Source organism: Ziziphus jujuba, chromosome 10 (genome assembly GCF_031755915.1).
Source record: "Ziziphus jujuba cultivar Dongzao chromosome 10, ASM3175591v1".
In the NCBI taxonomy this organism is placed as follows: Eukaryota; Viridiplantae; Streptophyta; class Magnoliopsida; order Rosales; family Rhamnaceae; genus Ziziphus; species Ziziphus jujuba.
In genome coordinates this window covers 753738-766376 of record NC_083388.1, presented here as the reverse complement: position 1 = coordinate 766376, position 12639 = coordinate 753738, and the positions used below count along the sequence as shown (strand labels likewise).

Below are 12639 nucleotides of genomic sequence, written 5' to 3'. Positions count from 1 at the left end.
AGAACAAAAAGAGAAAAGGAAAAAATGAAAGATAGCAGAGAGAAGGAGTGGACTGACTACTCTCTTTACTTTTTTGAGGCTTCACCCTCTCTAAAACTAATGGATAAAACTCCTAAATAAAACGTCTCCATCTCTACCTGTCTCTTTCTTAAAAGTTGAATTTCCTGTCTTTCACATTTGGTTCTTCAATCCTCAGCATTTTCCTTGGAAAAAAAAAAAAAAACCTTTCTTTTGTCCTGCTCACCACATGGGTCTTCAACTATGGAGTGACCACAATTTCAGGTCATGTTTTCTTCTCCTTTTATGACTCTGTCTCTGCGTTTCTGAATTGGGTTTGGCTTTTTTACAATTTGATTTTGGTATAAGAGTTGGGTAGGATCATAATTCATGTGGTTTTCTGGGTACATTGTTTCACTGTTCTTAGTCAGTTAGTTTTAGCGGGAGAGTGGCCATGGAGGAACTTGGACGCAAAAGGCTATGTATTTCTCTTACTTTGTGCTTCTTCTTAATGGGACTGGTTTTTGGTGCCACTGATCCCAATGACCTGAAAGTGATCAACGATTTCAGGAAAGGCTTAGAGAATGCAGAGCTTTTGAAATGGCCAGATGATGGAAATGACCCTTGCGGCCCTCCTTCATGGCCTCATGTTTTCTGTTCTGGTGACAGAATATCACAGATTCAGGTTAGGGGTCTGGGTCTTAAAGGACCTCTGCCTCAGAACTTTAATCAGCTCTCAAAGCTCTCTAATTTAGGTCTCCAAGGAAACTTGTTCAATGGGAAATTGCCTAGTTTTAGTGGTTTATCAGAGTTGGAATTTGCTTATTTGGATAACAATGAATTTGATACAATCCCATCCGATTTCTTTGATGGGCTTAGCAGTGTCCGGGTCTTGGCTTTGGATTACAACTCGTTCAATGAAAGTACTGGATGGTCTCTTCCTGATGAGTTACAGAAATCAGTCCAATTGACAAATCTTTCTCTGGTTCAGTGTAATTTGGCTGGACCAATTCCAGAATTCCTAGGGACACTGCCTTCTCTGACAGTGCTAAAACTTTCCTACAATAAACTAACCGGTGAGATACCGGTGAGTTTTGGAGCCTCGTTGGTGCAAATCTTATGGTTGAACGATCAAGATGGTGAAGGTATGAGTGGTCCAATTGATGTAATTTCATCAATGACATTGTTGACACAAGTTTGGCTACATGGAAACCAATTTACGGGGACAATTCCTGATAAAATTGGTGATCTTACTTCGCTGAAGGAACTCAACCTTAATGGAAACAAATTTGTTGGTCAGGTTCCTCTAAGCTTGGCAGATATGGAGCTTGAAAAACTGGACTTGAGCAACAACCTGCTAACCGGTCCAATTCCAAAGTTTAAGGCTGGTAATGTTACGTATGCTTTCAATTATTTTTGTCAACCTGATCCTGGCCTTCTATGTGCTCCAGAAGTTACTGCACTTTTGGATTTTCTTCATGATGTGAAATACCCTTTAAATCTTGTTGCTGAGTGGTCTGGGAATGAGCCATGTAAAGGGCCATGGTTGGGATTGAGTTGTAATCCAAAGTCTGAGGTTTCTGTTATCAATTTGCGCGGACAAAACCTAAATGGTACTGTGAGTCCCTCTATTGCAAAGTTAGATTCACTACTTGAAGTAAGATTTGCAGGAAACCACCTAAATGGTACTATTCCTAAAACTGTTGCTGAATTGAAATCTTTGAGATTATTAGATTTAAGTGGAAACAATTTTCAGCCTCCATTACCAAAATTTCATGATAGTGTGAAGGTAATCACACTGGGGAATCCTCTTTTGGCTGCCAATCAATCTACACCAGCTGCTTCACCTGTTGGAAGCCCCCCAATCAATAGCTCACGATCTCCACCACACAACCTATCATCAGGTAGTGAACAATCACCACCATCATTTGTTTCACCTTCCCCAACTTCAATTTCCAACCCTTCTAGCTCTGTCCAAGTTGAACCCCATTCTAAAAATTCCGGAAGATTTAATTCAGCTATAGTTGTGGCTGCAATTTCTGTTGTTGTTGTTTTAGTTCTTCTGCTTATTCCTCTGTGTATATATTTCTGTAAGAAGAGGAAAGCTACCTCAGAGGTTCCCAGTTCCATCGTAATTCATCCTAGAGATCCAACTGATCCAGACGACATGGTTAAGATTGCAGTTTCGAATAACACCACGGGAAGTTTATTAACTCAAACCGTGAATAGTTCAGCAAGTAACAACAGCACTGGAACTGAAAGCTCTCATCTCATTGAGGCTGGGAACCTCACTATCTCTGTTCAAGTTCTTCGAAAGGGGACCAAAAATTTTGCACCTGAAAATGAGCTTGGAAGAGGTGGATTTGGAACTGTTTATAAAGGAGAACTAGCAGATGGAACAAAAGTAGCTGTTAAGAGAATGGAAGGTGGGGTGATTAGCAGCAAAGCAGTGGAAGAATTTCAGGCTGAGATTGTTGTTCTTTCCAAGGTCAGGCATCGGCATTTGGTTTCTCTTTTGGGGCATTCCATTGAAGACAATGAGAAGCTTCTTGTCTATGAGTATATGCCTCAAGGTGCTCTTAGCAGCCATCTTTTCCATTGGAAGAAGCTGAATTTGGAGCCATTATCTTGGAGCAAGAGACTAACAATTGCACTGGATGTTGCTAGAGGGATGGAGTATCTACACAGCTTAGCCCACCAAACTTTCATACACCGTGATTTGAAATCTTCTAATATTCTTCTAGGGGATGACTTCAGGGCAAAAGTTTCAGATTTCGGGTTGGTCAAACTTGCTCCTGATGGCAAAAATTCTGTTGCAACTAAGCTTGCTGGGACATTTGGATATCTTGCACCTGAATATGCAGGTATGACTTTCTTTCAAATGACCAGTTAAACATATGTTCCTGCATATAAATGCATGCTCTATTTGTGTGAATTCGAAATGAGTTATGTCTAATTTAAGGTCACTATTTCCTTAACTACTCATGCTTTCGGGTGTTTATAATATGGTTTTAAGTTTCTTGAAAAGTGTAGTTAGTTTATAAGCTTGAATGTGGTCTGAGCTAGATCCCTGGCTTAAGTAATTTCTGTTTACTCAGTGATGGGGAAGATCACCACAAAAGTCGATGTGTTCAGCTATGGAGTAGTGCTAATGGAGCTCTTGACCGGATTAATAGCACTGGATGAGAGCCGCTCAGAGGAAAGCCGGTATTTGGCTGAATGGTTTTGGCGGATCAAGTCGAGCAAAGAGAAGCTAATGGATGCTGTTGATCCAGCTCTTAAAGCTGATGAAGATACTTTTGGAACCATCTGCGTAATAGCTGAACTGGCAGGACATTGCACTGCAAGGGAGCCACACCATCGGCCTGATATGGGCCATGCTGTGAATGTTCTAGCTCCACTAGTCGAGAAATGGAAGCCAGTTAATGATGAATTAGAAAGCTTCTCGGGCATTGATTATAGCCTACCACTTCCACAGATGTTAAAGGTTTGGCAGGAAGCAGAAAGCAGAGTGGTCAGCTATAATAGTCTTAGTGACAGCAAGGGAAGTATTCCAGCAAAGCCTATTGGATTCGCTGACTCCTTCACTTCTACAGATGGCCGATGAGCATTGGTAATTAAAATCAGTGCAAATAAGTTGCTTATTCATCTCAATGGATGCATTTTGTGATTTCAACAAGTTTCTTTTTGGTTACCGCATATCATGTTTCCTCATAGAGCAGTCTTATGAGAATCATCATTTCCAACGGTTTGTTTTAGATAGAGATTCTGTTGATTCAACTTTCTTTATTTATTATTCCTTGACCTATATATATACATTTATAGAGTGTGATTGTCAACTTGGTTGGTCTTATATATGTTGCCTTTTGCAAAGAACATTGATGTTGAAATGTGTCGAATCTTATAGAACATAAATTTTCATGTTATCGTCATAAACTTTTGTTGATTGCTTGTTTTTAAGGCTTTAACCTTGACAACATGGAGAGTAGAAAAAAAAATTCAAGAATTGTTTGTTAACCACTTAGGAGAGGAAACAACAACTTGGTTGCTTTTAAGGTTTTAATAAAAGTGTCGATATAATCACCACATGCTAATTGCTATCACTATATTTGCTATCAAGGTTTCTAGGAGTGCTTATTTTATCTCATGTAAATACCTGGATCATGAATATAGCTGAGAAAATGGTTTTGCTAATGCTCCCAGCGCTGGAGTCGGTGTATTTGGACCCAACAATTAATGACGTACCTAAGATGTAAATTGTTCCATCAATATCAAATAAAAAAATAATAATCTAAGTATTTTTTTTTTTATTATTATTTTTTTGGGGGGTAAAATGATAATCTAAGTATTATGAGCTACTTTGATTTGGACCTTTGATGCGACTGATCCCATTTGCAAATGCTGATGAATTTAATGTCTAATTTCACATGCCCATTGCTCAATTGCGATAATGGTGAACCCCACTTCTTATCTAATCGCTAGAAGTGAAAAAATAAAATTAAAAAAGTTTGCACCCCAATTCCAATAACATTTTTTTTTTTTTAACACTATTGTTAATAATTGATCGATTCTCCTAACGGATTTGATGGATATCGTACTGGTTGTGGTCTAAGGACGGCTGCTATATATAATAGTTTTGGTCCAAATTGAAGAATTGGGTTCACATCTAAATAGAAACAATAAGATGTCCCAATTTCCTTCTTGATATGATGTAGACACTGTACATACGGAACAAGTTTCAACATTTTGGAGCAAAAAAAACAAAAAAAATTAGGTCTGTAAACTAATCAATAACACAAGAATTATTTTTTTTGTTTGGAAACAAGGCACAAGTATAGCTCTCTTCCTTTCCTGCAGATAAGAAGCTACATTATATACTGCACACACAGATCTGTCTGTGAAAAAAGCAAAAAATAAATGGTAATGGAAACCTATTTTCTATTGCTTACCATCCTTCAAGCTCTGGTGTCTCTCCCAGTCTTCTTGAAACCATGCAAAGCGGCTTCTGACACCTTAACTCCCACACAGTCGCTAACTGAAGGCAAAACTTTAGTTTCATCAGGCAAAACATTTGAGCTTGGCTTCTTCTCTCCTGGCAAATCCAACAACAGGTACATTGGAATATGGTACAAGAGAAGCCCTGAAGTAGTTGTCTGGGTTGCAAACAGAAATAACCCACTTACCGATTCATATGGAGCTTCATTGTCCTTAAACACCAATGGAAACCTTGTCCTTCTCAACCGAACAAGCACCATTATTTGGTCTTCAAACACATCAATTATGGTCTTACACAATCCAGTTGCTCAGCTTTTGGATTCTGGGAATTTCGTAGTGAGAGATAAAAACAGCTCGATGAACCCTGAGATGTTTGCATGGCAGAGCTTTGATTATCCAACAGACACACTTTTAGAAGGCCAGAAGTTTGGATGGGACTTGAACAAAGGTCTAGAACGATATTTAACATCATGGAAAAGCCCTGATGACCCGTCTACCGGCGATTTCACTTACAGGATGAACGAAACTGGGATACCTCAATTTATCATCAGCAGGGGACAGACCAGAGTTTTTAGAACAGGGACATGGAATGGAATTAGATTCAGTGGTTTCGCCACTCTAACCGATACAATTTTTAGATCCATTATTGTGATTAATGACAGGGAAAAATACTTCATGTTTGTGCCAAACACAAGAAGTACAACTACCCGCTTAACAATGAATTATTCAGGCTTGGCGCTGCCTTATATGTTAAAAAACAACAACACTGAATGGAATGTTATATACTCAGATGCATATGATCTTCCATGTGATGGCTATGAATTCTGTGGTGCTAATGCTATATGCAAAACTAACACTATGACTGTGTGTGAGTGTCTGCAGGGGTTTACACCAAAGTTTCAGCAAGAGTGGGAAGCTCAAAATTGGAAAAATGGGTGTGTGAGGAAGATAGATTTAGATTGCAACAGTGAAGAGGGTTTTGTACAGATTGAGGGGGTGAAATTGCCTGATTTGTTGGAGTTTTGGTTGGACAAGTATATGAATATCCAAGAATGTAAGAAAGCGTGCTTGAAAAACTGTTCTTGTACAGCTTATGCTAATTCTGATGTTAGAGGAAAAGGCAGCGGCTGCTTGATGTGGTTTGGTGACCTTATAGATGTCAGATACTTCAACGTAGAAGGCAGTGAAGATACTATTCATATTCGCTTGGCTGCTTCAGAAATAAGTAGGAATATGAACCTCCTTCTAACATGTCTATATGTTTTTTATGTTATTGATATCTCTTTGATGAGGTTTTTGCCTTTGTTTTTAGAATCCATCATGGGTAAGAACGCAAAGAAAAATGTAAGGACCATACTAGTGGCAATTTCCGCGGTGTGTTTCTTTTGCCTTCTTCTATGCTGCATAATTGCGAAAATAAGAACAGGTTTATCAGGTAAGAAAGTTATTCCACCTGACTCTTAAGTTTCTTAGCTCTATTACTGATGAATTCACTGGAGAAGCATTATGTAATCTCATCATTAATGGTTCAGGAACCGAAAAAGAAGATATAGAATTACCTCTATTTCATTTGGCTACCGTTGCTTCTGCTACAAACAACTTTTCTCCTGAATACAGGATTGGAGCTGGCGGCTTTGGTCATGTATACAAGGTATTATAGTCCCTTCATATTGTAATTTCAACATATGGATTCTGCTCTTCATATTACCGGAATATTGATGTCTACATATATATATATACACTCAATATGCAGGGAAAGCTCTCAACAGGACAGGAAATAGCTGTGAAGAGACTGTCTAACGATTCAGGACAGGGTTTGAAAGAGTTTAAGAACGAAATAGAGTTAATTGCAAAGCTTCAACATAGGAATCTCGTTGCGCTTTTGGGATGTTGCATTCAAGGAGAAGAAAAGATGTTAATCTATGAGTACATGCCCAACAAAAGCTTAGATCATTTTATCTTCGGTTCGAACCTCTCTTCGCTTTCTTTTGCAGATTTTGATTACTTAATTTTACTTGAAATTAAGAGATAGATTTTACATAGAGGCTGGAAATGATATGCAGATAACGAAAGAAGAACAATATTGTGTTGGGAAAAGCAGTTCAATATCATAATGGGGATTGCAAGAGGTCTTCTCTACCTCCATCGAGATTCTAAACTTCAAATCATTCACAGGGATCTTAAAGCAGGGAATGTTTTACTGGATCACAACTTCAAGCCTAAGATTTCTGACTTTGGCTTGGCAAGAATTTTCAAGGAAGATGAAAAAGAAGCCAGAACAAAAAGAATTGTTGGAACATAGTTAGTCAATAAAAGCTCTTCGTTTTTCATTACTTAAATATGTACATATATAGTTTTGTAACAAATGTTATTCTTGCAGTGGATATATGTCTCCAGAATATGCTGTCGATGGAAAGTTATCGGTAAAATCTGATGTGTTTAGTTTCGGTGTGCTTTTGCTAGAGATTGTGAGTGGAAAAAAGAATTCAAAGTTCATTCATCCTGATCACCACCACAGGCTTCTTGGACATGTAAAAAGAAAACAATGTTTAGGCATATTTATATGAATAGCAGTTTCAGTTTTATATACAGATAATGAATGACCAAGCTAAAGAAAATTGTGATCACAGGCATGGTTGCTTTGGAATGAAGAGAGAGCGTTGGATCTAGTCGATGAAAGCATGAATGTGCTATCGTCATGCATTGAATGTCAAGTATTGAGATGCATTCAAGTGGGCTTGTTATGTGTCCAAAAGTTTGCAAAAGACAGACCAACAATGTCTTCTGTGATTTTCATGTTAGAGAATGAAACAGCAATATTGCCTCAGCCTAAACAGCCCGGTTTCTTCATCGAAAGGACTTCAAATGATGATGGATTAGCATCAAGAAACGAGGAATGTGGTTCACAAAATGCTGTTACTATAACCTTGCTTCATGGCAGATAGAGATTCTTTAATTTAACCAAACTTCTGTTCCATATATGTATGCATAATCCATTGACTAAGAGGATTGTATTAGACTGGAATGAACTATTTTAAATTTATATTAGACTAGGTATGAAGTAGTGTAAGATTATAAGGCTTAACAGTTTTAAGCACTTGCTTGCACAGTAAGGAAAAAGAAAAAAGAAAAAAAAGTTACTCAATAGCAGTTAATAGTATGGTGATACAAATTTTTTTTTTTTTTTGAGTTTTAAAACAATGTTGTATAATCTTAAAAGAAAATTCACTTTTAGATGGTTTCAGTTTCGTGATTGATTATAGAAATACAAATAACATGGTTACAAAATGTATTTAGCTAGCGAAATGGGATATATTCCTACAAAATAAAATATTGAAAGCAAAAGAAGAATCAAATTTAAAAAAAAAAAAAAAGTAAACTAATAAAAAAAAAAGTCTAAAACAAACAAATTCAAACTAATGAATTTCCAAAAACTAATTAACTAAAATAATATTAAGCATAAACACTTGTCATTTAGAACATATGACTTCATACATAAAATCTAAATGAATAAAAAAAATGAAAAAGTTTCAAAGTTGGAGTAAGAAATTTTAAAAGAACAAAAATTTTGTAGATAAGTTAATACTTGTTCTTGAATAAAAGATGAGTTAATATTTGGTGTGTCCAATTATCCAATTCAATACATTAATTATGTATTTTTACTTTAAGTGCATCCCCCCAAGGCACAACGTTGTGCAAAGAGGACCCGTACCAAATAAGTTCAAGGAAGAAGAAGAAGAAGAAGAAGATTACACGGTGTTTATATTTTGGGCATGATTGTGTAGCAAATGGTTTTGAAACATTGGTTAGCGATCAAATTTGTCGATTATAATGATTGTGTATTTTCTTTTAGTCTTTGAAAATTGCCTTCCAATCCATATCACGGCCAAGAAAGAGTCAACAACTCAACAGACCATATCGCAGCAATTTCCTTCAGAGAAGGAAGGAAATTGCTGCCCGTTTCTCCCACCGGCAGAGCCAGGACCTTGACTTTGGGGGACAATGCTTTTGTTAAAAAAAAAAATATATATATATATATATATATCCACCACAAAAAATTTTCATGTTCAACATTTAATAATAACAAAAAGATAAACACAGAATTTTATTTTATACTATTATAAAGTATGTATAATTTTTTTATAATATTTTAATACGATGATATATCAATTCACAATAAAAAACAAAAAACACAAAACAAAATATAAATTAAATTAATATTCTTCTTTTCCTTTAAATCTCTACAGTCATTTAGAAATGAACATATACACTTTTTTTTTTTTTTTTTGAAAACATGTTATTTTATTATAAATAAAAGTTTTTTTTTTTAAAAAAAAAAACACAATAGTTATTGATTTTCTTGTGTGGTAGAAGTTATTTATTTTCTTTGTGTTAATGAAATGTAATTAAAACAAAATAAATAAATTAAAAATTTAAAGTCAATATATACCGAAAACAAAGAGAAAATTTATTTTTATTTTTTTTAATTTATTGTCTTTGTATCGTAGATTATACCGTGTAAATGGGATGAAAAATATATTATTTATCTAGGTTTAGATGAAGAGATAATTTTAAACTCTCTAATATAATATTTTTAAAAATTAATTAATTAGGAGCCACATATGATTAGGAGACTAGAAATTAAATTAATTTTATAAAGGGGGCCAACTAACAACTAAGATAAAAACCTTAAAGTATATCCAAAAAAAAAAAAAAACCTTAAAAATATGTATAATATATATAAAATATTAAAAGAAAAAAATTGGGAGAGGAGGGGCCATGACCCCCCTCAGGCCAAAGCCTTGGTTTCTCCTGTAATAGGAGGATCAATATCATTGGTCAACTGAGTTTAATTCATAAGATTGATATGGTACTTAGAAAAGAGAGCAACAATTTTTTATACCAAAATAATAATAATCACACAAGAATAATGCTTTTTTCTTAGGAAATTAGGCACAAGAACAACTATTTCCCGTCTCTGTACGCAAAAAATCTTCATATGATTCTCTTCACATTACACAACTTGTTTGTTAGTTGTATTACATGATACATATAAAAACAACTGGTTTGTTGGTTGTATTACATTATACACATAAAAACATTAAATCTTATTTTTATTTCTTATACTAATGAAATCTGTCTATTTCACGTTTAATAAAATAAAATTGACTTAAATACATTACATTAAACGCCCCAAAAAAATAAAAATAAAAACTCCAAATTTAGAAACACCAAATACCAAGCAATCTTTTTCTCCCAAAAAAAAAAAAAAAAACAATCTTCAACGAATATTCAAACAAAAAAAGAAAAGAAAAAAGTTGACTTCTCCAGCTAGGACCTCCATCTCTATGGTTAATCGTCTAAATAACTGAACAATTTCACTTCCACTCTTAGTATTAACAAATCAATTACTTCCTCTCTAAAATACACACAGTGAATTTAATCATTTACATTTTTTTTTTTTATTAATTGAAATAAACTCAAATCAATATATAGCAATTATGAAACACCCAATATTTTACATGGGCTTTCTGATAATAATACAAGAATGAAAAGAATAGAGCGTCAAAATTGCACGTGGGACTACCTAATTATAGTGTGTAAAGTTAAGAGATTAATGGAAGTTTTTTTTTTTTTTTTTTTTTTTTAATAGTAATGGATTTGTGGGTGTATTAAAGGAGGTTTTTGAACGGAAACAAAGGTGACTATTAGTAGCAAATGAGGGAATGGGAATTATTCATATTTATGATTATGAAAGTACGCTTTGTAAATACTATTTTATTCGGTATAATATACATATATAAGTAAGGCTGAGTATAAATCTGATTATAAACGGCGTTTTCATTTTCAAGAAATATGAGTGTTCCCGCGAACACACTCCCACCTACACTCCCTCAGCCTGCCAAACCACTGACTCTCCCACCTTCGAACCCAACAATCCGACCCACCTCCCCAAACACTCCTCGGCGCGAGAAACGCTCTGTTTCCCTGAAACAGACCCATAAACAGATAGACCCCACCGTTTCATGGACTTCTTCCATAGCCCGCCATTGCCGAAATGGCCGATTATCTGAAGCTGCAGCAGAGTTTGCCCGTATGAGATTGACCGGTGTTGAACCCAACCACATTACATTAATTACGCTTCTCTCTGGTTGTGCTGATTTTCCTCTGGATATTCTCTGTTTTGGAGCTTCGGTTCATGGTTATGCTCGGAAGTCGGGGTTGGATAGAGATAATGTGATGGTGGGCACCGCCATTGTTGATATGTATGCCAAGTGCGGTCGCATGGATTTCTCTAGGTTGGCTTTTGATGATCTGGGTGTGAAGAATACGGTGACTTGGAATACGTTGATTGATGGGTATATGAGAAATGGGGAGGTTGAGTGCGCCGTTGAGATGTTTGAAGAAATGCCTGACAGAGATGCAATTTCTTGGACCGCTTTGATTGGTGGGTTTATCAAGAGAGGGAGGTTGGAGGAAAGTTTGAAGTGGTTTCGACAAATGCAAATCTCAGGTGTGAAACCGGATTATGTGACCATGATTGCAGTTCTTGATGCCTGTGCTGAATTAGGAACGCTTGGTTTAGGCTTATGGACTAACAAGTATATCATGAACAAAGATTACAAGGACAATATTAGGATGAACAACTCGTTAATAGATATGTATTCCAGATGCGGGTGTATCCAATTCGCTCGACAAGTATTTGAGAAGATGCCTGAGCGGACTTTGGTATCGTGGAACTCAATCATTGTAGGCTTTGCTATTAATGGACATGCAGAGGAGGCTCTCGAATTCTTCGATTTGATGCAGAAAGAAGGGTTCAAGCCTGATGGGGTGAGCTTCACTGGAGCTCTGACTGCTTGTAGCCATTCTGGTTTAGTCGATGAGGGACTCTCGTTCTTCAATAACATGAAGAGGGTTCACAAAATCAAGCCTAGAATTGAGCATTATGGTTGTATGGTGGATCTCTACAGCCGAGCAGGGAGGTTGGAAGATGCATTACATGTAATAGAGAAGATGCCAATGAAGCCAAATGAAGTTGTGGTCGGGTCATTGCTGGCTGCTTGTAGGACTCATGGTGATGTTAGCTTAGCTGAAAGGTTAATGAAGTATCTTTTTGAGTTGGATCCTGGAGGTGACTCCAATTATGTGCTTCTCGCAAACATATATGCCGCAGTTGGAAGATGGGACGGTGCAGGGAAGGTTAGGAAGACAATGAAGGCCCTTGGAGTACAGAAGACACCAGGACTTAGTTCGATAGAGATTGACTGTAACATTCATGAATTTGTGGCGGGTGATAAGTCTCATGTTGACACAGAGTGTATATATGAAATGCTAGAGCTTCTTTCTCTGGAGCTAAAAGCATGTGGATATATTCCTGAAAACGTTAGAAGTAACCCTTATGAAATTGATTGATACTTTTTGATACCATATATACTACCAATTGTCATTCTCTAGAGCTAAATCCTCTTATGCTTTGTTTTGTTTTGAAAAGATGTGAAACTAAAACTACTGTGAGAAAGAACATTTGATAAAATGGAAATTTATTCTGGTAATTTTCATAATTTCAGAAAATTCAAAACGGGTTTTTTTTTTTTTTTTTTTTTTTTTTTTTTTTTTTTTTTGGTAATTCAAAATTCAAAACTT

The 12639-nt window shown here is 36.0% G+C and overlaps 3 protein-coding genes across 3 annotated transcripts; all 3 read left to right on the top strand.

The window, feature by feature from the left end:
* Positions 1-10: 10 nt before the first annotated feature.
* On the top strand, positions 11-3943 carry LOC107410240 (receptor-like kinase TMK3). Its single transcript, XM_016017649.4, has 2 exons — positions 11-2861; positions 3096-3943. Exons 1-2 carry the CDS (start codon positions 452-454, stop codon positions 3602-3604), a joined length of 2919 nt encoding a protein of 972 aa, XP_015873135.3. The 5' UTR covers positions 11-451; the 3' UTR covers positions 3605-3943.
* Positions 3944-4789: 846 nt separating this feature from the next.
* Positions 4790-8280, top strand: LOC107410241 (G-type lectin S-receptor-like serine/threonine-protein kinase At4g27290). The gene is made up of 7 exons (XM_016017650.4): positions 4790-6217; positions 6305-6427; positions 6525-6643; positions 6746-6956; positions 7056-7293; positions 7373-7523; positions 7623-8280. The coding sequence occupies exons 1-7, from the start codon at positions 4915-4917 to the stop codon at positions 7935-7937; spliced, it is 2460 nt and encodes an 819-aa protein (XP_015873136.3). The 5' UTR covers positions 4790-4914; the 3' UTR covers positions 7938-8280.
* Positions 8281-10724: 2444 nt separating this feature from the next.
* On the top strand, positions 10725-12423 carry LOC107410233 (pentatricopeptide repeat-containing protein At1g05750, chloroplastic). Its single transcript, XM_016017638.4, has one exon. It carries the CDS (start codon positions 10849-10851, stop codon positions 12406-12408), a length of 1560 nt encoding a protein of 519 aa, XP_015873124.3. The 5' UTR covers positions 10725-10848; the 3' UTR covers positions 12409-12423.
* Positions 12424-12639: the final 216 nt, after the last annotated feature.